The sequence below is a fragment of the Colius striatus genome, chromosome 1 (assembly GCF_028858725.1).
Source record: "Colius striatus isolate bColStr4 chromosome 1, bColStr4.1.hap1, whole genome shotgun sequence".
In the NCBI taxonomy this organism is placed as follows: domain Eukaryota; kingdom Metazoa; phylum Chordata; class Aves; order Coliiformes; family Coliidae; genus Colius; species Colius striatus.
The window spans coordinates 126,801,371-126,828,865 of NC_084759.1; the positions used below are offsets into that span (position 1 = coordinate 126,801,371).

The 27,495-nt window shown below is 38.3% G+C and overlaps 1 protein-coding gene across 5 annotated transcripts in view; it reads left to right on the top strand.

The window, feature by feature from the left end:
• ARHGAP8 (Rho GTPase activating protein 8) overlaps positions 1 to 27,495 on the top strand; it is an 85,250-nt gene that overhangs the window by 7,522 nt on the left and 50,233 nt on the right. For 4 of the 5 annotated variants that reach the window (XM_062006868.1, XM_062006888.1, XM_062006879.1 and 1 more), the window contains exons 2-3: positions 16,097 to 16,208; positions 20,108 to 20,245. In XM_062006868.1, the coding sequence (XP_061862852.1) occupies positions 16,172 to 16,208; positions 20,108 to 20,245 (175 nt within the window). In that variant the 5' untranslated portion in view covers positions 16,097 to 16,171. The remainder of the gene's footprint in view (positions 1 to 16,096; positions 16,209 to 20,107; positions 20,246 to 27,495) is intronic. The other variant, XM_062006904.1, reaches the window with a different exon arrangement.

The window sequence follows — 27,495 nt, forward strand, 5'->3', positions numbered from 1 at the left end:
TTACTACGCTCTTTTGCATGCATATAGCACTTATTGTCGCGTCTTGGATGAAACAGAAAAGGCCACTTTTCTGAAAAAAATATTCCACTGATTTAGGCTTATGAGGTTTGCACCCTTTATTTTAGAAGTGAAGAACTGGCAGCTTCAACCTACTTGTTGAATAACAGCTGAAACTGTGTTTGGCATGGGATACTAGGGACTGCACTACTGGGAATGATCCTCTGCTCAGAAGGAAAATACCGGACAACATAGGAGTGAGATCTTCTGCCAAGTCAGTCGTGGGTCAGTGGGAGCTGAAAGTTCAGTGTGAGTTACTTTGGTGGAGTCTTGGGTTGTTGGTTTTTTTTCCTTGGATTTTATTTCTCTATTGTTATTATTTCTATTTTATTTCATTTTAGTTATTAAAGTGTTCTTATCTCAACCCACAAGTTTGACTATCTTTTTGTTTCTGGTTCTCCTCCCACTGGGGAGGTGGGGAGTGAGTGAGCGAGCAGCTGCGTGGTGCTTAGTTGTTGCCTGAGGTTAAGCCACGAGACTTGGGCGTAGAATCTCACTCTGTGTGTGCATGAATACTAATAAACCTCAAGGTGAGTTTTCATCTTAAACTCTTGTTGTGGTTCAAACCCAGGCGGCAGCAAAGCTACATACAGCCATTCACTCACTCCTGCTCCCAACACCTGTAGGATGGGGAGTGGAATTGAAAAAGAAAAGAGAGATTTGTGGGTTAAGATAAGAAAGGTATATTAATTAAACTAAAAGATAATAACAGTGAGGAGAATAAAGTGTAATAATAGCAGTTAAGAGAAACTAAGCCCAAGAAAAAGACAAGTGATGAATGATGCAATTACTCACCACTCACTGACTGTGCATCAAACTAGCCCTTTGGCTAGTGGAGGTCAGCTGTCCTGGCTATGTTCCCTCACAGCTTCTTGTGCACATACCATCCTCCCTCCACCCCCACTCCACTCTCTGGCAGGGCAGGGTAAGAACCAGAAACAGCCTTGATGCTGTGCAAGTACCACAGGGCAAGAACCAAAACATCCCAGTATTAGCAACATTCTCTTCAGTGTAAACACAAAATATTGCCCTGTAGCACCTAACTAGGAAGAAAATTGACTATCTCAACTGAAACCAGGACAACTCTGAAGACAGAAATAACCATTTCCTAAAGGCTTTGTATCATATTCCCTGCTCTGCTATGTCTGCTGGGTCTTGTTTGTTTGGCAGTGGGTTTTGATCTTGCCTAATGGTAGGAAAATTGTTTTGTGGTAGTGTTTAGGTAGCAGAGTAAGTTGTGGTTATGTTTGTAGCTTTGTTTGTTTCTGTATCTGGACTTAGTATACATACTGTTTTGCTTGACAGAAAGTTTAAGTAGTTTTGACAAACTCACAGTTGTAACTTTATCTTTGCAGTCAGAAGCCTACAAGTCAGGATAAAAGATATGCTATTTTAAAAAATATTTTAATTTTTTTTTTAAATGTACTTGATTCAACATCTGTCTTTGCAAATAGAGCATGTAGCATTGCATATTGGTGTTACGAGACCCATATCATCACTTGCATTTGTATGAGTCTTAAGTTCAGTTCCAGGTGTGGTGGCCTCAGATCAGTTACTGTAACCTGGTGACATCCCATATATAAATATGTAGTGATTTGCACCAATTAGAAAGAAGAATGTCACTGATATTAAAGTAAAAGTTATTAATTTTTAAGTAAGTAATTATAATTAGCTTCACACATGGTGTTTCTTATTTCCTCTGATAACCTGGTAAATTCTCATCCCTTATTTTTTTATTTCTTAAAAAAGGCTTCGCTCCCTTCTGCAAATGACCCATGCAAACAAACTTGTTTTACTAAAATATCTGTTAAAATATCCAGGTATAGAATGCTACCAATTAGGAACCATTAGAAGTACCAATTAAAAGAAAGAAATTGTGAACTGGGAAAAAAATCATCATAGAATCATAGAATGGTAGGGGTTGGAAGGGACCTTTAGAGGTCATATAGAAAAATCTTATTCGTAAATTTGTGTAGTTAATTTTGTGTCCAGTTCTGGGCTCCCCAGCTCAAGAGGGACAGAAAACTTCTGGAGAGAGTCCAGCACAGGGCCACCAAGATAATTGGGACTGGACCATCTTTCTTATGAGGAAAGACTGCAGGATCTGGGGCTGTTCATCTTGGAGAAGAGGAGACTGAGGGGGTACCTCATTAATACTTACAAGTATTTGAAAGGTGAATGTCAAGGGGATGGGGCAACACTTTTTTTTCTGTAGTGTCCAGTGATAGGACTAGGGGTAATGGACAAAAGCTGGAACACAAAAAGTTCCATTTAAACTTAAGGAAAACTTCTCTAGTTATCTTTGCTTTTAGTTATACCAACAGTAGGTAAAGAGTGCCTTTGAATGATTAAAATAGCTTCTTACTCCAGCCATAAACCCAGTAGTGCCCAGTTATTATAAACAGGATAATTATAAATTCACCTTTCAGTTTCTTTTTTATTTCCTCTCTTTGGTTTGTTCCACAGCAGTCAAGAAGTGTGAATGGGTTGGCACTAGACCCAAATGATGCTTATCTGCCCTTGGGATAACTTACTGAGGATTTTGAAGTCAAATGTTGAGAAAAATTTGCACTGACCTTTAAGAAGCCTTGAGAAAGCCTACAGAAGGCTGACTAAACTAGTCCATGGAACCTCACGAGGTTCAACATGGGCAAGTGCAGAGTCCTGCACCTGGGGGGGATCAACCCCATGTGCAAGTACAGTCTGGGGACTGACTTGCTGGAGAGCAGCTCTGTGGAGAGAGACCTGGGTAGACAGTAAACTAAGCATGAGCCAGCAGTGTGCCCTTGTTGCCCAGAAGGCCAGTGGCATCCTGGGATGCAGTGTGGCCAGCAGGTTGAAAGAAATTATCCTCCAATTAAAACAAAGAAATTAAAATACCAATTAAAAGGGAAAAAAAAACAGTGAACTGGGAAAAAAATCTTATCCTTAAATTTGAGTAGTTAATTTTGTGTCCAGTTCTGGGCTCCCCAGCTCAAGAGGGACAGAAAACTTCTGGAGAGGGTCCAGTGCAGAGCCACCAAGATGATCAGGGGTCTGCAACATCTCTCTGACAAAGAAAGGCTACAGGACCTGGAGACAACTGAGAAGGGGCCCTATCAATGCCTTGGAATACCTAAAGAGGGGAATGTCAAGAGGATGAGGTAAGCCTTTTTCTCTGGCACCCAGTGACAGGACAAGGGGTAATATGCATAAACAGGAACACAGGACGATCCACTTGAACATAGGGAGAAAACTCATTCCTGTGAGGGTGAGGGAGCCCTGGCACAGGCTGCCCAGGGAGAGTGTGGGGTCTCCTTCTCTGGAGGTTTTCAAAACCCACCTGGACGAGTTCCTGTGTGACCTGGTTGAGGTGAACCAGGTTTTGCAGAGGGGTTGACTGAATGATCTCTAGAGGTCTCTTCCAACCCCGCCCATTCTGTGATTTTCAGTAACTCTGTGGGAAAATGAAAGAGGGAGATCATTAGAGGTCATATACCAAAGATTGGGAGAATTAGCCATGGTACTTCACTCGCAAATGATACTTTTCAACTGAAGCTACAGAGAGCTCTGCTATGATATAATTTCTGACACCAAATAGTAGGCTTCTCTTTGAGGAATCCTGTTTATTTTCACCAAGTATCTACTAGGTGCATGCAATATGGGGTACAAGTTGAAAGGTTTGTTTCTAGCAGCTGTAGTCAGGGGGAGTGGAGCCAAATTTCATTGTAATCCTTGTACCACTGAAGGTACTTTGAAGCAAAATGTATTCACGTGAGCTTAAGCATGGCAAGATCTGATTAGGTGAAGAGTGGCAGAACTGCTTTCTGATTAATCAAGCAGCTAATGCTTCTTTGGGGCATTGATTCTTGAAAACCTTGAACACATAATTTATTTTAGCCGGATTTCTGTTGAGCTGATACTTCATGACTGTCCCGAGTGCTTTCCTCAATCTGGGACTAATAGGGCTGTATGCTCATTTTACAATGAGGCATGGCAAGTGACTTCCAGGTGTGTGTTCTTAATATATAAACAGAAGGGAAGGATAAAAATCCACATTTGGAAGGAGGCAGAATATGTAGATTTTGCTGTCAAGTTGCTTTGATGGGATTCTCAAAGTTTACGCTTGAGTGTATCACTATTCCTGAAAACTAATCTAGTAAGCAGTGTGCAAAGTTGGGGGTTTTTTATCTTGTTTTTCTTGTTTGCTTTCTTTTGTGTCTGGATGCTGTTTATTTTAATTGACCATCTGAAAAGAAGAAACGAAGAAGAGAAGGCTTCTTCATGCTGACCCTGAAGTCCTTCCAGGGTTTGGCATCTAAGCTGCTTTAAAAAATAATAAAGCTGGCTTAATAATACTAATTCTGACTGTTTCATATGGCATTTATTGATTATAGCCAACAGCTAATACAAAGACAGCACACGTACTAATCAGTCTAAAGAAGTAATGTTTTTCTTGCCAATCACGTTGTTAAAGCAGGTGAGTTAGTGCACCGTTTCTGGTGAGGTAAGCAATGTGTCTGCATCCTTGGAAAGAGTATAAATGTTGTTCAAGAGAAGGTAAAGATTTATTTAAAAGGTTGAATTTTGAATTATGGCAGTTAGAGAAGAGCATCACCCAGCAACTTTATTTACTTCTGATCATTGGATTAATGAGTACTTTTTATGTTTTTCTCCTCTGTTATATAACCACTCTGTTTTCCGCAGATGACTTACAGTATCCTTGTCCCCTTGCTTTTTTTCTCAAACTCTGCACTCGTACGTTTATATATGGCTTATTAAATATTTATTAAATATATCAAAGGGAATATTGTTCGAAGGTGCCTAATATGATAAGTTGCTGAATGTATAAGCTTGTCTTTCAGGTCACCTGAAGGGCTTGAGTGCCTCAAAACCTACCAGTTGTTTTTTAATCCTGCTGTGTTCTTTGATTTAATAAAAACCATTGTGCTTCCTCTGTGCCTTGCTCAATTTCAGATCTTGGTATTGGTTCTGTTGCAGTAGTACTTTAGCCTGTTACAACACTATATGACTGTAACAGCGCAAGAGACTACTTCAAGGTGTAAGTAGTATAAAATTTCTGTATGTTTTTAATTTTTGTGATGTGTTGACAGCGAAGAATAATGAATAAACAATGTGATCTTGTTAGCATAGGTTTAAGTATGTATACAAGTGATGCACTCATCTTTAGATTGGTGTAGTGATTAGCATATGTATGTTTGGAAGTTCAAAAAGATCTGGATAGCAATGTTGTTAAGTTCCTCTGAAGAGCCTTCTAGTTGTATTTTGTGGATGGACTAATATGCATCATTCCTGTAATATGTTACTAGTGTTAGATTTTTTTTAATGTGGGAAATAGGAGTTATTATTTTACAAATGTTAGAAATTTTTATTCTTTCTGAATATAATTTTTGCCTGTTTGAGGGTGCAGAGAAAAAGGTAATATAACAGATGCAATGTCAGCCAGTAATTTTACATGACAGTCGAGAACTGGCAAGTTTTCTTTTGAAACTGACTTTTGTTAAAGTATGGAGAAGGTCTGATAGTAGAAACCATTAATAATGGTAAGTCATTATTTCAGTTACTGTGCTACCACTACCACTTCATTTCTTTTTCTACAGTCCTTTACCTGAGAACTGCATTATAATGTGCATGAATATAGACAAGTATCTTTGGATAAGGTGATAAAGTCTTCAGAGTAGAAGCCTTTATAATGGGGCAATGGTTCCACAATCATTATTACCAAGTACACATGCAAGCAGATCAGCCAGCAATAAAAATATGATCCAGATCACATAGTGATGCACAACCCCTTTTCTGTCCATTTAGTCAAAGTACATGAAGGCAGAAAAAAGCATAAATCCTTGTTTATGTCAGCATCAGGAGGACATGAGATACTTGACACCACATAAATATTTCTGGTAAAAAAGTTAACCTGCCAAAATTGTTTCAGTAAATTTGAATTTGTAGAGTTCATTTATACTGCATCATTTCTTTCTTTCATGTGACCTCAGTTTTTCTGATCCAAGACAGGGAACTTGAAAGTCACACTTAATATTTCATTGAACTATGACATGAGGTGTTCCTCATGCAGATTTGGAGCTAGTCTTCTGTGTGCCCTACCAGGTGAGAGATTTACTTCTCTAAAAGATGTAGGCATAGTGAACATGAGACAGAAAGCCTTAGCCATATTTCAAATTTGAGATCTGACTTTAGACTTGAATCTTTTTTTTTTTTTTTCCTCCAGCCTTTATTATTTAGTATGGAAAAATCTGCCTTTTCCTCGCTCTTCCACTTCTAGTTATTTTTATTCCTCTTGTTCCCATTACTCCATAGTCTTGGCTGACAATTTATTACTTTATTCTGCAGTTTTTCACATACAAGAATACTTTGTGCTCTTCCACAAACATTAGCTACCACAAAATTTTGCTTACAAAAGCCAGCAAAATAGTCCTTATGAGTTGCTAGTGAGTTTTAGTTCTGGTGTCAAGATGAGCAAATAAAAAAAGTAACTAGTCTTTACATATTTAACATCAAGAAGAGAATTGAAGCCTTGATGTAAAATTATTTTTTTGTTCAGTTGTAGTTCCAAAGCATCTGTGGGATGTGATGTTAAAGATTAAGATTCTGAGGATGTGATGTGTTGATGTGAATAAAGGAGAAATTTGAGGTTGGGTTCCAGGTTAAATTTGAAGTAGCTGTTGCTGCTGCTTGATTATATTGTTGATATCAAACACGTGAACTGCTTTGGGCCCTTCTAAGCCCCCTGCAACAAGCAGATCCGTGACTGAGTTCTCTGAAACATTTACTAGGCTGCTTTGGCAGCTTCACGAATGTCATGGCATGAACTCTTGTAGTAAAACACTATCAGGCTTTAAAGTACTAAATTTCCTGCCTTGCACAGTATGTTATGGTAACTTGCAAACTGGCCAGGTGGAAAATGTTTACTCTTAATACTTGTGAATTAATGGAGATATTTTTTTTTCAGACAAACTAACAAATATCTGGGTCTTCCCTGTACTGATTGAGCAGCTGTTTTAATCTTTTAACTTGAGTTTTGAATTGAGATTTAAAACTAAACATGGGCCATATAGTCACCATAGAAAGTGGCTTTTAACTCACCTCTTGTGCTTTCAGTCCTATTTCATTTTGCTGCAGCTTGGAGGTGGAAGAGGCTAACAGTAAACCTGATTATTGCTACATCTTGACAAGAACTGGAAACATTGGCCTCTGTTGCGTAAATATAAGAAGAATATTAATTTCTTTTAAAAGCCCTAATTTATTGCAGCCAGAGAAATCCCCAGTGAATAATTATGCAATTAAAAACCCCTTTTTATCATAATACACTAACCCTTTGTCCAGTAACTTGTCAGATTAATTTAATTAAAAAACACAGTCTTAAAAATATACTTGTCTGCAATTGTAAGTGTGTAATCCCTTGAGATGGAAGCGCTAGTTAAACATGAATTCAACCCAACATAATTCTGCCACATTAGTGTGTATTACAGTATATTAATTTAGAGAGCAAGTTCCATAGATGACTGATCATTAATGTTTCTTATGATTACATTATAGTTATCTTTGTTTAGTCAATAAACATTTACGCTGAATCAAAAAACAGTAGTGTAGAGTGTCATATTGCAGCCACTTACCCATGTTCAGATAATTTTGCCCTAATGATACAACAAGCATACATGACTTTCTGTTAATTGGTTATACATTAGGCTCTTTTTTTTTTTCCCCATGTGCTTGCTCTGTGCCAGATGAATGAGTGGGTATGATAATAGCTGCACTGTTTCAGAAAGCAAGAGTATTTCCAAAGCCTCTTTGCTTGTAATGGGTAGGAATAATCCCTTTACTTTAGTAATTTCATAACTGGGAATGGCTGATACATGCAGATATTTACATGCAGTAGGGAAACAATTTTTATTTCACTCTGACATGCTTAGTTTTTCCCATAAATAGTTTGTTGACACCTTCCAGCAGAGAATGTATGGCATAGTGGGGTGAAGAGACTGTGCTTAGAAGTTCATGGTCAATGAAATGACCAATGAGGTGCATCACTGGTTTTGCAGAAGTGAAGGAAAAGTAATGATGGGCAGTTTACTAGAACTTGTAGGTTCAAAGCATGACCTGTTTTGCTTACCTGCCTACTCCAGTCCTGTGACAGAAGTGATCACAAGCATTATAGAGGCGGGCAAGTTACAATATCCGTTGAGGCTGGACATCATATATAACTGTTGGAGAATATTTTATTAGGTGAATGAGGCCTGCATGGCAGCCTGCAGTCAAGAGCCAGGTCTCTCTCCAGAGTGGAGAGAGTTGAGTTCATGCATCCCATGGGGGTTGTTCATGGCCCAGGACAGCCTGTAAAGGATGTTCCAAACTGCAACAGAGCCCCTGCCATGGGAAAGGTGTGCTTGAGCTGCACTAGATAGTGACCCTGTACTTTCATATCTCTTTCCCACTCCAGCATGTATACTATTTTAATTAATGGTGTTCTAAATTTTCTTAGATACAGACATGGGTGTATGTAAGAAAAACCCCAATGAATACATTGTTCTCCCTCAAGGCTCTCTCCGAGAGGAAAAATAATTCTGTCCAGCAAAAACTAAACTTCTCACTTCAGGAGTGTGCTATGCAGTGTTTACCATCCTCCCTGCTGAGATTTCACTTTCTTGCACAGTGTACAAAATTTTCCTTTACCTGTTTTCATATACAGTGGACTTTTTTTAAAATGAATGCAGTGCTAGTTAAAAATTACCCAGTTGAGGGCATCGGAAACTGAAGTCTGATTTATTATCAGAACAAGTACAATATAGCATATATCACCTTCTCCTCTCCCTTGAACATCAATAAATTTATTTTGAACAAGCTTTGAACTAATGGAGATTAAAAGGATGCTTCAAAATTACACTTTATCTTTGATAAAAAAAAGCTTGATCTTTCAGTTACATTACTGACTGCTTCAGGTTTTGCTGCTTTACATCCATGTGGTGAGCATAGAGTTTGCTTTGTATTCATGCTGAGTTCACACTGGTAACTCAATAATGAAAATTGTTTGCATACCAGGTTATTGAGCCATCAAGCTTCACCGAACACTGTAACACAGAAAACTGTTACCTAGAAAATTACAGTTCTAGTTGCCAGTGTAATTGTAAGTACTAAGGGAATACAAACATACATTTACTCATTCAGTCAGGTTTCATCATTAACAGTGTAAGCAGAAGAAGCATAATGGGGTCAAATCTTAAGCCTTAATAATTTAGGAAGAGCTACCTACAAATTTCAGACAGTCTGCGATCTTGAAGGTTCGTTTGTTCATGTGCAACCTGAGAGCTCCAAATCTGATTGTGCCAGGAGTGAGAGAGATGAGAAAACTTCAGGCAGAAGAAGCCCAAAGAAACAAAGCAATTCAGTTGTTTAGGGGTTGGGTAATTAAAGAATAATGCTTTAGTATTTATCCAGGAGTAACTACTGGGGAAAAAAAAAAACCTAAACAACCTAGATGCATGAGCTTGGGCTTCTTTCCAAGTTTAGGACAATATGTACCATCATCAAATAAATGCTGTTCACCTATTTTTTAAGCACTGAATGGATGAGCCTAAGAGAAAATTACTTTCAGAGAAATCAGTTTTGTTTGATCAGTGTGTAACTTGATATGATAGAGCACACAGACACGTGACAGGGAGACTGCCTTCCTTTCTTTTTGATTTTCAAGGCTGTGTCTCAATCCATCGCAGGAATTAACCTTTGTGTGTGCTATTTCTCTGATCATTATATGAAAAGAAGCTCAAAATCCCCCAAACTAATGTGGTAGGAAAAAGTCTTTGTGTGGATTCTTTTTAAGGCACCTGATTTTTATTTTTACTCTTCTATTTTATCATAGTAATTTTTCATCTTAGACTGAAAAAGAGCTAAGTTCTTACATTGTTTCAGGGACAGAGTACTGATACTAGAACATTGTGTTATTTTGGGTAGTTTTAACTATTATAAATTCTTTGCAATTTTTGTTCATTCTGAAAGATCAGAGGTCTCAACACGTAAGAACCCAAACAACATTAAAATTTATGCACAAGGTAAATGCTGAACAGTTGCAGGAATGTTTCTTACATTTTACTTTAAACTTTAGCATGAAATTTTTATCTGTTAAGTGGATAGGTCAATTTATATAGATGCAATTAAGAATAGTGATTATGCTTTTAAAGTTCATTGAATACCTATACATAGTTGGAGAACCTCTTCTAAACTTGCATTAAGTCTTTCAAAATAATATTTTTTTAAATTGCAAATATTAACCAATCTGTGTATCATCATCTTTCATTTTCTTTAATTATTTTGTCAGTTTTCTGATTTTTTTTCCTTTGAAAATGAATTTTTAATGGAAACTTTGGAAAAAATGTTTTGACATTGCAGCAAAAGGTGGCTGATTCTAGGAATTTGTGTGTATTTATCTTTATTAACAGCAAAATCAATGGAACTTATTACAGTAGTAAAATTAATTTGGGATTAGAGCCCCAATGGAAAATGTAATAAAATTAAAGCTGTTTAAATGTTCATGCTTTTCAGGGTTCAATAACACTTCTCATCGATACTGACCTGTGGACATAACACTAGGATATTTACTTTTCCAGGCTTCACGGTATTTTCGTTTTGAAAAGGATATTTTCGTTCTGTGCAGAACTGGAGATGCAGCTGTGCAGCTTTGCTTGCTGCTTGCAAAGCCTCATTATGCACCTGGCATCCTTGCAGAGCACAGGAGTCCAGGCTGTAGGGTGAATCTATATGGACTCTCAATGTGGAAGGAGGAGACATTGCAGCTAACTGGAGACCCTCTTTCTTTTAAGAATGATTTCATTCATCTATCTCTTTTTTTTCTGTCTTTCTGTCTGTTTTTCATCATTCTCATTCCTCATCTGGTCAGCATGGTAGGTACAGTTGGGTGTTTACATCACATATCTCTGAGTGATAAATTCACCTGACTTTAGGACCCTGTATATTCGCCAAAAGATGCAAACTGCTGCCAGATACAAGAGTGAGTGCCCGTAGGTTATAAACACTCTCTTCCTTCATCCCTTAGTGCTGGAGAAAGACACAGCAGTAAGCAGGACTGGACCGCAGGCTCTCAGTGTGCAGTGGTAGCAATGTTTTGCCCACTGTTACGATGCTAAGAAGGCAAATGATGCACCAACTCTTGCAGGAAAAGTGGTGGTGGGTTTTTTGCCCAGGTATTGTATTGTACAATACCAAATTCATCCAGCACTTCAGGAGAATATAGGTCCTCTGCTGTGAGTTAGGTTACACATACAGTATAGACAGTCGTCTCACAGAAAGAGATGCAAGAGAGAAAGAAGTAGCTGAGAAGTGTTGGTATGGCACCTATAGGTTTAGAAAAGACCCAACCCAAAACCGCTTATATATTGCCAAGTGAAACTTAGGAGTTCCCATGCTACGATAACTTGTAGAAACTGCAAAGATAAAATGATTTTCCATATTTTCTCCTGTGGCACAGTTCTCAACATTGGTGTTAAAAAAAAATGCCAGTGTTCTAAAATGAGTATGTACTGCGTACCCTTAGGCAGCCCAGCCTCACAGCATTTTGCAAAATACAGGAAGCAGAAGTTGGAAGAATAAGACTGTTTGACTGGGCATTAGTACTGCGACGGCAGGGAACTGGGATCTAGGATGGGGAGCTTGTTGGACAAAAACGCTGTGAAGAGGTGGCAAGCAGTGAAAGAAAGCTGCTGTCAGCTCTACTGCTTCTATTATTTGTATGAGTATACAGCTACTCTGGTGTTGAACCAGAGTTTCCTTTTAAAAAGCTAATCCACACATTGTTTATGGTGGAAACATGATAATCCTCTTAATATTATTAATTATGTCACAAAAATAATTCTAGATTGTGTCAGACTCTCGGAGTAGCAAGGCAGGCTTTTGACATTAGCTGAACTAGCCCCAAATCAGACCTTAAAATAAGAGGCCCAAGAAACCACAGCCCTCTGTGCTTTGCTGGCAGTCTTGGTGACTATCTGCTGTGTTCTAGTGGATTTTCAATGACATATTGCCAACAAAGAATGGTAGGTCAATAAAGAACGCAAGAATAAAAGATGTCAAATACCTGAAACCAATTACTAGTGACAAATATGGACTTTGGTTTTGGTAGATGTTTTTTAGGAAATACACTGAGGAAAAACACTATTTAGTGGAGGCAACTTATGGGAAGAAAAGCAGGATGTTTTGAACCCACTTTTCAAGAGCATATTATGCACTCAGCTCGTGTTGCTGTGTTTATAAATTCCATAGCAAAGCTCCTGCAGTATTATAAATAATAAAATAATCTTCTGAAACCACTTTGCCTGGTTTTGCAGGCAATACCCCTTACAAATACTGGGTTTACGCAGAATTCTTCTATCAAAATGTAAATTGCAGGCTGATGTTACACGGTGAGCTGTCACACCTTTTAAAAGTAACAAAGGATATCAGTGGAAGGCAAGTACATCAGTAAAGAAAAAAAAAAACGGAGAAACTGCAGTATTTAAATCTGAAGAAGAACATATCTGACAGCTGAGTGAACAAAAAGAATAAGCATCAAAGATGTCTGCGCCTTGACAAATGTTGGGAGGAATCCCTCGCCTTTGTTTGGACTATACATAGATGCGAGTTCATTATCAAGCGGTTCTATGCGCGTGACTGCCTTCATTTTCACTAAAGTAATGCTCTTTTAGGGATGTCAATAAGTAATAACTTTGCTTGTGGAATGATATAGGACGTGGTATTTTGTAAAATAACTTCCAAATTTCTATTATTATAAAAGGTTTGTAGTTTAGCTCTTTTTCGGGGCTTTTATTACTGCCTTTATGGTGGGGTGAGCTGCAGGAAGGCACTAAATCTGACAGTTTACTAGAAATGGTGATACGTGGCATGGAACGCTATTAAGGAGATTATGTTATCTCCTAGGAACAGAGAATGCTGTGGTCAACGGGAAATCAATTTCCGAGGGTGCTACAGTAAATTTGTCTTGTAACTGGAAACTTTCTAATTGGTGCCCCAAGGGAACAGTAAGCTGAAAACCAGGCAGATGGTTTCATCCTCATTTCCCTTATTCTTTGATTCTGTCGAAATTATTTCTAGCTTCCTAGTAACTTTGTGTGTTAAATGTTTGCAAATGTTTTAACGCTGTCGTAGTTGCTCTCACTTGTACAGTAACATTGCTGTTCAAAAGCCAGATGTTTTTTGGCAGGTTTTAGGAGAGATTTCAGCCTGCCCTCTTCAGATAGAGCCACTGCTTTGAACTGTAGCATTAGGAATTAGTGTGAAGGATAAATAATTTTTTTATTCCATGCTATGCAACAGAAGGATTGTTTTGAGTTTGTTTTTTTGTTTTGGGTTTTTTTTAATTAAGTGGAAGCTCAAGGAGATGGGTTTTTTTTTTCTCTATTACGTCAGATCTTTGCAGCTTTAATTACTTACATTATCTGAGAATCATTCCAGTGTGATATAACCTAGTTTTTATGACTTATGGTTGAAATTCAATAGGATGGAAAGACCTGCTGTAAATTGGTACTTTGTAAGGAAGACAGAGCCCTGTTTCCTTATAAGAGTCTTGGGAAATATTTGGTTGGGATGAAGCTTGTGAAGATGAAATGTATTGAACATTGGCTTGCTTTGTTCTGAAAGTTTGGCTGAATGCAGATGATAGTTTATGGAAACTAAGCTAAGAAATGTAATAGAAAAAGAAGTCACAAAGAGCTTATTGTAGTCAAGTTCTAGTTTCAGCAAAGAGCAGAAAGGACTGCTTTATGTAGTCGGTGGAGTTGGAGGCTAAGAGATAAAAGTGTGAGCTGTAGGTTGAGTTTGGAGCCCCTTGAAAACTTCTCAGTATCATCACATTCCAACAACATGTAAACATTTTGTTTAGGAAAGAAGTTTGAAGGAAATTTTTCAGATAAGATAGAAAAGCTTTCCCTTTATTTCAGTTACACTTTGCTTCAAAAATGTTTTAAACCTCTGTTTATTTGAAGTAGCTACTTATGTATGATTTACTCTGGACCATGACAGATACACAATCAGATAATAGATCAAGTACTTATAAGTAAACTACATAAATTAGTAAATCATCTACAATAGCTGCCACAAATAAGTAGTTAAAAGAACATGCATTATCACACTAGCTGCTAATTCTTAATTCTTAATTTTAGAAACGTCTAAATACTATTTCTAACAATAATAATAAACATAAATTACTGATATCAATCACTAAGTATTCTTTTTGCATCATAATTCAAAAACAACAGTGGAATTATAGTTTTGAATACCGTGTGTTAAAACTACTAGGAAGTGAAATATATCTGGCCCAGAATTGCTTTCACTTTTTTAAGACAATAGTTGCTTGATGAGAAATTGCGTAGTTTTCTCTTTTGAGCTTAATGTGACTTTTCTCTCTGTATACACTTTTAAATTGAGAGTTTCCTGTAAATTGAGGTAATTATTTTCAACAAGTAAGATTGGTATAAAATGGTTGATAAGTGTTTGAATATCTTTGAAGTGATAGAACCATGTTTGTATTTTCTCTGCATTGCTGCAAGTTATAGAAAAGTGTGGTTGCCTTTGGTGGTAATTATTATATTAGCATCAGATCTGTGAAATGTTTTGAAATTTCATGGAAAATTTTTATTAGCCATCAGTAGATCTTTGAAATATTATAATGGTGAGCAGGTACTTGTTTTACCATAGTGCTTGGGAGTTGTAGTTTTATGTTAGGGTGCAAATTTGTTTTGCCTGCATAAACCAAAACCTGAAGGACAGACTTTGCTTTAGCTGATTAGAGCCTCGCTCTAGTCACATAGACACGTAGTGTCTGTGGTCACTCTAATAACTAATTGCTTCTCAGGAAAATCGGTAAATATATGCTTATATTAAACAGATGTTTACTTGTTTTGTTGACGTGCATTTTATTTCTAGAACAATACTTATATATCCCTTCTCTGGTTAAACGAAAGGATGGTATATAACTTTCAGGCTCATGGGCCTGGAATAAACCTGTTTAAGCTTTTTGATGTGCAGAGTGAGCAGCAGCTAGCAAACTATCTAGTCTTTTTTTGGTCCAAAATAATTTTTCAGCTTCAGTGTTTTAAAGGAGAAATACAAAGTTTAACTTCTCGGCAAAAGAGAATAACATGCCTAATTCAACAACTGAGACATGAATTTGCCTGCTTTTCTTTAACGTGTGTATTTTATCGAATTATATTTTATTTTAACATGTATACATATACTTAATTTATAGCAAACTGGTGCAAAACAGGGGTGCTAAATTGAATTTAAAAGAGAGTTGTAAAATCTCAATTTCTTTCTCGCCTCCACACCCGAGTCTGGATTTTTAATTTAAGGAAAGAACTCATTTTGGGGTTTGGAGCAGCTGCTTCGGGAAACAAGTCTTCTAAATCATATTCTTTGTTCCTGATGCTCACTTTGAGTGTGTTAGTATTCTGTTTACAAAGCACTCTGCAGAGTATTTCATAAAAAGCAGTGGTTACACACAAGAAATGCTGTTTTTTCAATTATTTATATGTTAATGCTCACTTGAAATGTTCATGAAGCTCTTTCTCATCAAATGTGAGGTATAGAACATTTCCTGTAATAAAATTTACAGCTTCTACAGGATAAGTGACTTTAGTGTGAAGGTATGGTGTGTTTATGTATCTTCTTCATCAGAGAAAAAACATAAAGTTTAAGTTGTTTCCAGAAGTGAATTAATCTGCAATTCTTATGTTTATCATTAAAAGTGTGTACTATGTAACTATTTGAAAAACAACCTCCCTGAAATAATAAACAGGTAAACTTGTTGAAAGACTTGTTATACACAACTCCTCTGGTTTTGGACTGCTGTTTTAAAATACTTATACAATACTGTATGTTCTAAGTAAATAGTGGCCAAACGGTGATGAGCTGATTTCTCAATAATAAGTGGGCAATAGGATAACTGGAGTGGGCTTTTTTGTTTTTATGTCTGTATACTGGGTGACTGTATTGTGATGACAAGTACTTTTATTTATTTTTGTAGGGTTGACCAAAGGACCATTTCATCCTGAAAGAGTCAGTTAGCAAGATCTGCATAGACTTATTCCTAAGGGGAAACATGTCTGAGATTGACTATGAGAAGTTGGCTGAAATAGGTAAATATTTTTTATTATACTTCAAATGGCATCTGTGTAGAGTTACATGTGATTTAATAGAGCATCTTCAGTGAGAGATTTCAACAACATTTTGTAATATTCCAGTATGAATTACAGCTACTGTACTGATGTGTACCCTATTAAAGCCATTAGGGTTGAAGGTTAGTTTAATACATGCAGGTTTTATGAATTATTGGTAGATGTTCCTAGTGCAATTCTAGACTATTGGAATATCACCATCAATACATATTGTGGCACAAATGGGAGTCATCACTCCAAACAGACAAGTATTGAATGAGCAGAAAGATTGCTGTATTGCATGTTATCTCCAAAGATGTTAGTCGAGCTGAGCAATATGACCATGGCATTTAGGGCCTCATCATTTTGAAATATTAGTATTACAATTGTGGTTTTTACCTTGAGTGTTTGAGCATGCCAGTCTGAAGCCCAGGCCAAGAGTCATCCAGAACTTTGATGAGTTGTTTGGGGTTTTTTTCCCCTTTGTACCTCAGGCTTCCTTTTGCTGTCCTTCACCTTCCTTTTTCTTTGCTTTTTTTTAATACAAAACATTTCTTGAACTCCAGTCCTCTTCTTCATGCATTCCAAAAAAATTAAAACAAAACAGAAAAAAAGAGTTATCTTACTAGGTTAGTGTTAAGTAGCTTTTTAGTGGATATGATTACTGTTGGGACTTTTTTAGTCCCTTTGAAAAAGTACAGTACAAATGGGTATGTGTATTTACTTTGCTTCTCTAGTTCTCTGGCACATCTCTAAGCCACATAGCTTGATATTTATACTTTGTTACAAATCACAGAATCATTGAATGGCAGAGGTTGAGAGGGACCTTTCAAGATCATCCAGTCCAGCCCCCTTGCTAAAGCAGGTCCACCTACATCAGGTCACACAGGAACATCTCTAGGAGGGTTTTGAAGACCTCCAGAGAAGGAGACTCCACACCCTCCCTGGGCAGCCTGTGCCAGGGCTCCCTCACCTGAACAGTGACAAACGTTACATTTGAATGGAACATTTTGTGTTCCAGCTTCTTTCCATTACCTCTTGACCTGTTGCTAGATACAACAGAAAAGTAATGCCCCAGCCTCCTGACATCCACCATTTACATATTTGTAAATATTAATGAGATCCCTGCAGTCTCGTCTTCTCCAGGATAAACAGGCCCAGATCCCACAGCCTTTCCGCATAAGAAACATGCTCCAGTCCCCTGATTATCTTGATGGCCCTGTGCTGGACTCTCTCCAGAAGTTCCCTGCTTCTCTTGAGCTGGGGAGCCCAGAACTGGACACAGGACTCCAGATGAGGCTTCAGCTGGCAGGGTAGAGGAGGAGCAGAACCTCCCTTTACATACTGGCCAAACTCTTCTTGATACATCCCAGGATGCCATTGGCCTTCTTGGCCATGAGGGCACATTGCTGGCTCATGTTCAGTTTTTTATCAGGCAGAACTCCCAGGTCTCTATCTGCAGAACTGCTCTCCAGCAGGTCAGTCCCCAGCCTGTACTGGTTCATGGGGTTGTTCCTCCCCAGATGCAGGACTTTGCACTTGCCCGTGTTGAACCTCATGAGGTTCCTCTCTGTCCAACTCTCAAGCCGGTCAAGATCTAGCTGAATGGCAGCACAGCCTTCTGGGGAATCAGTCAGTCCTCCCAGTTCGGTGTCATCAGCGAACTTGCTGAGGGTACACTCTGTCCCCTCATCCAGGTTGTTGATGAAGATGTTGAACAAGACTGGCCTCAGAACTGATCCCTATGGGACGCCACTGGCCACAGGCCTCCAACTCAGTTTTGTGTCATTGATCACCACCCTATGGATTCTATCGAGCCAGTTCTCGATCCACCTCACTGTCCACTCATCCAAGTCACACTGCCTGAACTTCTGATGATGATGTTATGGGAGACAGGGTCAAAAGCCTTGCTGAGGTCAAGGCAGATGACATCTGCTGCTCTCCCCTCATCTAGGCAGCTGGTTATGCACTCATAGAAGGCTCTTAGGTTGGTCAAACGTGATTTCTGCTTGGTGAAGCATGTTGACTTCCCCTGATAACCATCTTTTCCTTCATATGTTCAGTGATAACATTCAGGATGAGTTGTTCCATCACCTTTCCAGGGTGAAGCTGACCAATCTGTAGTTTCCCGAGTCATGCTGCTTGCCTTTTTTGAAGACTGAAGTGACAGTGGTCTTCCTGCAGTCCTCAGGCACCTTGCCTGTCCTCCACGAATGTTCAAAAACAATGGAGAGCAGCTTAGCAATCACATCAGGCAGCTTCCTCTGCACTCTTGGATGCATCCCGTCAGGTCCCATTGACTAATGGGCTTTTTGGAAATGCACTTATTTTTATGCATAGTAGAAAATATTTTTTTACAGAAGGAGTTAGTCTCTGACCTCTCTGTAGCAAAGCTGTACTTAACATATTTTTAACAAATTGTTGGGGTTTGTTGTGTTTAAGCATACATTTTACTTTTAATAAAACCTATTAAGTTTCAGTGGATTATGGTAATTTGTTCAAAGCTCCTGCTTCATGTGCCCATAGTTTTCTATCTCCTCTTTGCAACTTTTTGTGACTTTAGGTGAATACAGTGCTTAGACATGGAAAAAACCCCTAATAAAAAAAAATACTGTTTTCCTTGTTCTGAGTTTTAACATGACTTAAATATTTTAAAAATGAGAAGCATTTGAAATTCCTATATTGCATTATATTTCTATTATTCTTCTGAGTTCTTGGAACAAAAACAGTCTTTAAAGTGAAATAATACTTTTTTAGGAAGGGTCAGTGTAGCTTTTTATATATTATATGCTTTTCAATGACAGAAAAATACACACCTTTGAGATAATAAGAATTTATCCTTTTTTGTGTGTATGAAGAGGGCTCTAATAGTGTATTTCTAGAGGCAGATTTGGAATTTTTTCTACAAGACTGCTGATTTATTTTCTAAGAAGGCTTTTAATGTGAATTCAGACAGAAATGTAGAAGTATTACATGCGTTCCTGACTCCTCTTTTGTCTCTGGGAAGTCTAGCCACTAGTGGTATTTTTCATCCCTGTGAAATGTCAGGGATGTGATGGTCAGGGGACTGGAGCATCTTACCTTTTAGGAAAGGCTGCAGGAACTGGCACTGTTCAGCCTGGAAAAAAGGAGACTGAGTGGGGACCTCATTAATACTTACAAGTATTTGAAAGATGTATGTCAAGAGGATCGGGCATCACTTTTTTTTCTGTAGTGCCCAGTGGTAGGACTAGGGGTAATGTACAAAAGCTGAAACACAAAAATTTCCACTTAAGGAGAAACTTCTTTGCCGTGAGGGTGGGGGAGCTCTGGCACAGGCTGCCCAGGGAGGATGTGGGGTCTCCTTCTGTGGAGGCTTTCAAAACCAGCCTGAACATGTTCCTGTGTGACCTGATCTAGGTGGACCTGCTTTAGCAGGAGATTGGACTATGTTGTCTTTAGAGGTCCCATACTGTTCTGTGATTCTATGATTCTATGAATGCACATTAGCGTACTGAAACTTTGACTTCTCCATTTGGTCAACCTTGAAATAAAAGGCAAGCAGCTGTAGATGGATACTGCAAGCAGATTGTAGGAGTGCAGAAAACGATGAGACAACGCCAGCAGTTGTGAATAGCAAGGTCATAGCATGCCAACTGTCCAGTCATTGTCAAGATTTTTGTTACCATCACAGTAGATTTTAATCTTAAGGAGAAATGAAGGTAGTTCAGAGGTATTGAAGGGTTTCTTTTCCCACACACAAGGAAGGGTAAAGAACAAGAAATTGAACTGAAACTGCAACAAATGGTGATAAAGGTTTCTGTCAAGCTGAGCTGAATTTCAACCCTCTGATAATGTATCTCTCTTTGTTAGCACTTAAGCATTCTTGTGTGCTTGTTTAGAACTGCAGAAAGATGAAGCAGAAGATACACAGTCAGAACAGGAAGAAACATCTATGCCTCTGCCACCTGAGGATCCTGAGCTAAACATCAATCATCCCTACTATGATGTTGCAAGACATGGCATCATACAGTTAGCAGGTATATTTATAAAATACTAGGGCTTTACCTTATTAGATCCCATACCACATTTTTCTTACTGTACTCCTCAAGGTGATGCATAGGAATCATGTTTATGTTTTCAGCCTTCATCCTGAAAACCAGCTGAATAGCAGTATATGCCTTTCTACAGATGAGTTGTGAACCAAATATTTGAGCTTAATCTTGCTTTAAAATATAACTTTAGCAATATGTTATAATCTCAGATCTAACTGTGGCTATAACCCATCTGTACATTGTGATAAACCGTTTTGTTTTCTGAATAACCTGAAGTGTTGTGTAGCTGCCCTGGTTTAGGCCCATCTGGGAACAAAGGAGCAGGATCAGCCATAGCTACTGAGGGCCTTTGGAACGCCCTAAGGACAGGGGAAGCTCTCTCTCCACTTATGGTTCCAGGGAAAACAGACAAGACTACTCAGCTTGGGGAAGAAAATAGAAATTCATTTAATCCACCACCAACCATAAACATAAAACCCAAATACATAGGCAACAGAAAACACCAGAGTGGTATGGTGATGAAGAGTACAACCAACCCTTTAAGACCACCTTCTCCCCACCCCTCCCCTCTTCCTCAGCTTGAACCCCTGATCCCGGTGTCTTTATCTCCCCACCAAATGGCTCAGGCACGCAGGGAATGGGGGTTTCAGTTGGTCTTTTCCTGATGGCTTCTGCCTCTTGTCTCTCCTCATGGCAGACAGGCTTCTTGACGGCCCTCCCTACTCCAGCACAGGGTCCTTCACAAACCAAGCAGCCCTGCATGGGCTGCTCTGAGGGCTGCAGCTCCTCTCCACCTCTCATTTAGGTCTGCTCTGTGGCCCACAGGCTCTACAGCATGGCTGCACCATGGCCACCTCCTCAGACAGTCTCTTGCCTGTCCAGGCGCACTCACATGGAGCTGCTGGTGGCTCTCAGTCCTGCCATTGCCCTCCATGGGTTGTAGGGGGATATCCTCCATTCTTGCCACAGGTTGCAGAGAAGTGTCTGTTTATTTTCCTTGGAGGAGCCTTTGTGGGTTTTGCAGTTATAGAGTGAGTTGCTAGGTGACAAGTTGAAACCTCTGAGTCAGTGGTTAGACAAAGTTCTTCTCCATCCTTCCAGACTGAGGGGAAAAAGGGACAAGTTGGCAAGCGTAGTAGGTTTTCCTCTACTTAACAGTAAGACATTCCCTGGTTTGTTTGGGTTTTTTTTAAGCTTACCTACTACTGAGGCAAACAAAAACTGGTTTTAGTTTTTTAGTCTCAGAAAGGACTCTGTCATTTGACTTGGAAGAGTTAAAATGGTGAGAGAACTCAAAAAGGGAGAATTTTGGAATGAGAACATGAAATTTACTGGAACAACTCGTTTTAAAAATTCATGCTTTTACTGCTGGTGAAACAGAGAACATGTGGTAGGGGTAGAATGATAACCAGCCTGCCCAATCCTGAGCAGTCCTGCCTGGCTTTATCTTACACACATGCCTTATTCCTGTGTTAGAGAATGGGAGTGCACTTCAGTGAAGCGGAGTGCGAGCTAATTTTTTTTAAAGAGATCTAGCTATAGCCTCCATAGTTTCATCTTGGAACTTCTGGAGAGACTCCAGCACAGGGCCACCAAGATGATCAGGGGACTGGAACATATTCCTTATGACGAAAGACTGCAGCAACTAGGGCCATTTAGTCTGGAGAAGAGGAGACTGAGGGGAGATTCATAAATATTCATAAATATCTAAACAGTGGAGGTCAGGAGGTTGCGGCATCTCTTTTTTCTATTGTATCTAGCAACAGGACAAGGGGTAATGAGAAGAAGCTGGAACACAAAAAATTCCATTTAAACATAAGAAAAACTATTTTATTGTGAGAGTGATGGAGCACTGGAACAATCTGCCCAGGAAGGGTGTGGTGTCTCCTTCCATGGAGGTCTTCAACACATGCCTGGATATGTTCCTGTGCGACCTGATCTAGGTAGACCTGCTTCTGCAGGGGGGCTGGACTGGATGTTCTCGAAAGGTCCCTTCTAACCCCTACCATTCTATGATCTTGGAACTTGCTCCATATCAGTGTTGGTTTAGAATGAAGGCTAAATATTAGGCATACTCTTAGTTTAAATTCACCTCAACAAATAGCAGTATTCACAAGATGAATCTTGGCTGAAATGTTGGATTATCTGTGATGGTTTTGTCCTTAACACTGCAGTCTTTTGTAGGAGAAAAAAAATCCAATAGCCATTGTTTAAGCTCAGAAAAGAGTGACTTTATCTGCCATTTCAGTCAGAAATATATTATGAGGTTTTGCAAATCTACTGGACAATTTAAATGCGAAGCACAAGAAGTACATTCAGATGACAGTCTGAACCCTCGAATGCAACTGTGATGGTAGAGTGTAAGAGGAGAATGAAGATCTGCGCATATGAATGCAGATCATGGGCAAGGTGAAATATGATCCGAAGACATGCTTCACCTCCACAAAATGAGACCTCCCTATTCCTAACTGGCATGGAGTCAAGTTTGAATATTTTTTAGATTGAGATTCAAATGAAGAAAGGATGTGTTCTTTGGATTTCCTTCCCATCTCAGAATAGGCCAATCCTTTTTGAAACAAATAATTAAATGAATTGTATCTAGTTTGTAATGGCTTTAATCTCTGAATAAGACAAAATATAATTTTAGTGTTTGGAGTGGCTGTTCTAAAGCAATTTTCAAAGACATTCCTTCTTCTTTAATGCTGTGACTGAAACACAATGAGATGTATTGTTTAAAATGGTTGAAGAAAAAGAAAGAATTTAGGTGAAAATATTTGCAGTAATTTATCCATCTCTCAGAGTGATCTAATTTCCAACAGTTAATTAAAAAAAAAAATCTGAAATTCCTTCTGGCTTTTTACAAATCAAAATTGCTTATAGTTACTTTCCATAACAATAGTATTGACTGTGTACAAAGGAGGTTTTTTGAGTTGTATTCATACAGTATGAAAATATAATTAATTAAATAAGAACAGAGAACACATTAAAAAGATGTAAGCTTTAATAATTGCTTATTCATTACAGACTGATGTATGTTGCAAATACAGATGTACAGATGAATATTCTGAGCATATGTAAATGGAACAGTGCTGCAGTGCTGGTTCTTTTTATTTATTTTGAAGGAGAAATTTCAATCTAAAAAGAAACTCAAGATTACTTTTCTTTGTGGCAAAAAATGAAGAGACGTCTAAGCATATATGATGTATCAAGCATCCTTATTTTATATGGTTTGCTTCTATGATTGCTGACAACTTTTTGCAGTACCTTTTTTGAATATGTGCGTTATTTAGTAGGACTGGTTTGACGCTTGTGTTTTCATTAATTGGCAGTGGTATCCATTCACGTGTTAGAAAATACTCTTCAGTGGAATTATACATCATTGTTTTAAATCTCTGTTTACCTTCTTAGCCTTTTATTGCTTTTCTAGTTTTATTCCTTACAATTTCCAGTCCATCTCAGTGACAGCTTTGCTACTTCTTGCAATACCTTCAGGAGCAGATCTGTGGTCTGTAGTGCCACAGGAAAGAACTGGGTTTAAAGATTTTTTATTTTTTCTTTAGAATACTTACTTTGTTTGGATTTTATTTCCAAAGGGTATTCCTGAAATCAGTATCTCTGACATTATTTCGTGAGTACCCTTTCGAGGAAAACAGGAAATCAACTGGAGAGACTTGGGAACTTTTCAAGAAGGAAGCTGAGGCTCTGGTTTGTAACCTATGTGCACCGCAAGGACAAATTTTAACATAGGCTTTGCAAATTATAAAGCATGTCCTAACCATTTGATTGTGTGGTTTTCTCTCAATTGCTACGAGAGGAGCTCCAAAAGAAAAGCTGATATTGCTGGGAAGTATTTCCTACTCTGAGTGAAGAGGGAACTTGGAGTGATACAAACATGGATTCAAATCCTTTAGGCAGGAATTGAACTTGGAATTTTCCAAATTTTGCACAAGTTTTCTCTTAATTTTTTCTCCAACTATTTTCTTCTCAGAATGTGAAAGAAAATAAATCCTTATTTGCGGCATTTCTCAGTTTGAACATCAGTTTGTAAGTTATGGTGTCTTTTTTTAAAGACAAAACTGAGTTAATTATCTGAAAATACATAGCTCTGCTTGCTTGTTGAGTCTAAGAAAATATAATGAGTATCCTTTAAACATCATTCAGTAGGGCAACAGGATTACTAAATTCAAATGTGAATGGGAACTGGTTTGAGTGTTCTAACAACAAATCACAAGTCAGTCTACAACTGGATATACCTTATTAATAAGAAAAGCCTAGCACTATTTCCCTTTTTACTAAGTAAATGTAAATTATGTTCCTGTTCTCTTTGACTATTCTGCTGTTTCCTTGCTTTCCATAAATTTTCTTTTAGGATTTTTATGAATTACCAAAATACTTAGTTTTGCATCACTGAAAGCAGTTCTGATTTTCAGTGCCCCTTTCAAAACTAGAGCATTATTCCAAGCCAGAGAGTCAGACAGATAGAACTGTAGAGGTATTACAAAGGTGAACTTCAGAAATGGCTTTAGCTGACCCATATTTCAGCTTATTTTACATACCTTAGAGGAGCACGTCAAAAATCCACTTGTCCCTTTGCTTTCAGCTGATCTGAAAAAAAATATTCCATGGCAAAGTATTTTTTAGACAAAATTTAAAAGGAATATTGCTCATGGAGGAATCTTTGATGGGGAATTATTGCTTTCTGAGAGGAGTGAACAAAGTTTCTGATGTAGGAAATCTCCTGAACATTCGCTTATAGTCATTCCTATTTAGAAAGAAACATGTCTTTGATTTTAATTGCAATTTTAGCACTTTCCAGAATTTCAGAAATTTTTTCCAGAATTTGATTTTTGGAAATCAAAATAAGTTGACTCTTGGAATTTAGAGTTGGTGTCAGTCTTAGTATTAACTTGGTGTATCTGGTCTCTGTCCCAAAGGATAAACATTAAAATGGATATTTTAATACTTCATCTTTAGGATGACTAATATATGGTGTAATATACTTTCATATGATGAGATGAGTTGACCAGTGCCAGGAGAAGGCGCACTCAAGTCTCTACAACTAAAGGTATCAATTTCTCCTGCCAATGTTCAGACTCAGCTGTGTTTTCTTAGCTGAAGTGTTAACTAACTTAAGATTAAGTGACTAAGAAATATGCCATTATGAATGGGCAGAGATCCATAGTGGACTAGTTGTGAGTGTACTTACTGTCCATTACTCAGCCTAAGCAAAACACAGAAGTTTCATAATGGCTTTTTCTTAACCCTCTATTTCCCTGAGTTGTGGATAGTAGAAGGAAGCTTGAGGGCAATTTGTCTCACCGTTTAACGTACTGTAATTGAGGTCTGTCTTAAATTATATCAAAGAAACAAATGTGTGAGCAAGTGTTTTCACTGGTGTGGAAAAAAACTCTGGCTTTTGACCCTGCTTCTACTCCCATTGAAACCAGTGGTAAAACTTCTGTTGACTTGAGAATCTTAATTTGCTCTAATGTGATAGTGATAAGCTTCAATGAAGTAAAATGTTTCACTTTTCACTTATGAAGTAGTAATGTTTAGCCAGATAGCCTTCTGTGAAAATATAACTGGCTGGCTAGATGAGGAGAAAGCAGTGGATGTCATTTACCTTGACTTCAGCAAAGCTTTTAACTCCATCTCCCATTACAACCTCATAGAGGCAGTGTAGGTTCAATAAGTGGATGGTGAGGTGCATTGAGAACTGGCTGAATGACAGAGCCTAGAGGGCTAGAAGAGAGGAGACTGAGGGGAGATCTTAATAATATTTACAAATATCTAAGTGATGGGTGTCAGGAGATTTGGACATCTCTTTTTTCTACGGTATGTAGCAACAGGACAAGAGCTAATGAGATAAAGCTGGAACACAAAAAGTTCCACTTAAGGAAAAACTATTTTACTGTGAGGGATGAGGGAGTCCTTTTACAGGCTGCCCAGGGAGATTGTGGAGTCTTCTTCTGTGGAGGTTTTCAAAACTAACCTGGACGTGTTCCCTTCCAAACCCTACCATTCTATGATTCTGTGTGTGTCGTCAGAACCAAAGCTGTTAAAGAGTCATGCTAAAATTATAGTTTTGAAATATCTCATATGCAAATCGGAATGAGCCGTATCATTAGAAAAAAAATGTTTTCATTTGCAAGCAGTTAAGAAGTGCTGTGTCATCCAAATTATTAATGAAAGAGTAGAAAAATTCCTTTTCCTACTCGGCCTTCCTTGTGTCTTACTGTAACCTTTTTTTTCCTACTGCAAAGTTTGATATCAGAAACGTTGTATGATTCATGTCTGTTTCAGTGAAACCCAGACAAATCAAACCCCAGCAGATAATCTGGCATTTTAATGTGCATAAATCTTGTTCTGGACAGCATGATCTACATGCCCCTCTTTACTTACTGAGCACAGAGGAGGAGACTGGCATCATCATGGTCCCATCAGCAACTGCACAGCCAGCACAGCTGATGATCCTGAGGCTTCTTGGGAAGGCATCTGCACAATAGCAACTACCTGATCCAAAGCCTCCTACCCATGAGCAAGAGAAGTCTATCAGACTTTTGCATGAGGGCAAAATCTAAACCAGTGTTTTTTAAAAAGATGTAGGTAGGTGGCTAGAGGCTTTTGAGTGCCTGACTAGTTGTAGCATTCGGTCATTGGGAATGGCTCCTGAGTAACTGGAGCTCAAAACCAATGCAGAAAGATATGTGGAGAAGCACGTTTTCCAGGGAAGGTAGAATGGGTTATCAGCTTTCATCTCAAAGTGTTTGGTAACATTAGCCTATGAAACAAAGTAGACTCATATAAAACTATGTTTTTTACCTGAAATGAAACATGGAAGAGCAAAAAAACTGATATTGCACTTCTGTTTTGCTTTGTTCCCTGTAGAATATGAGACAACTATCAGTTCTGTCTTCTGAAGTCCAAGTAGTATGGAAATACAAGTTTTGTGGGTTGAAAACATAATCTGTGTTGATTTAAAATCAGCATGCTTCCAATTAGAATGTACAGATAACTGCCATTCCCTACTTTACCCTTCAAACTGCACTTTCACAACTTTGGGTAAAAAATTCTATCCTCAAGGTCATGGGATTCAAACTATGCTGGACTGGGAAGCAAATCTCTAGCAAACACAACGGGCATTTCCCAAGGTGCTCAGTCACAGCCCTTCTGGTGGAGGGCAAGAGAAGCCTTCTTGTTTTCAGCAGCACTTCATGTGTCATATTCAAATTTGA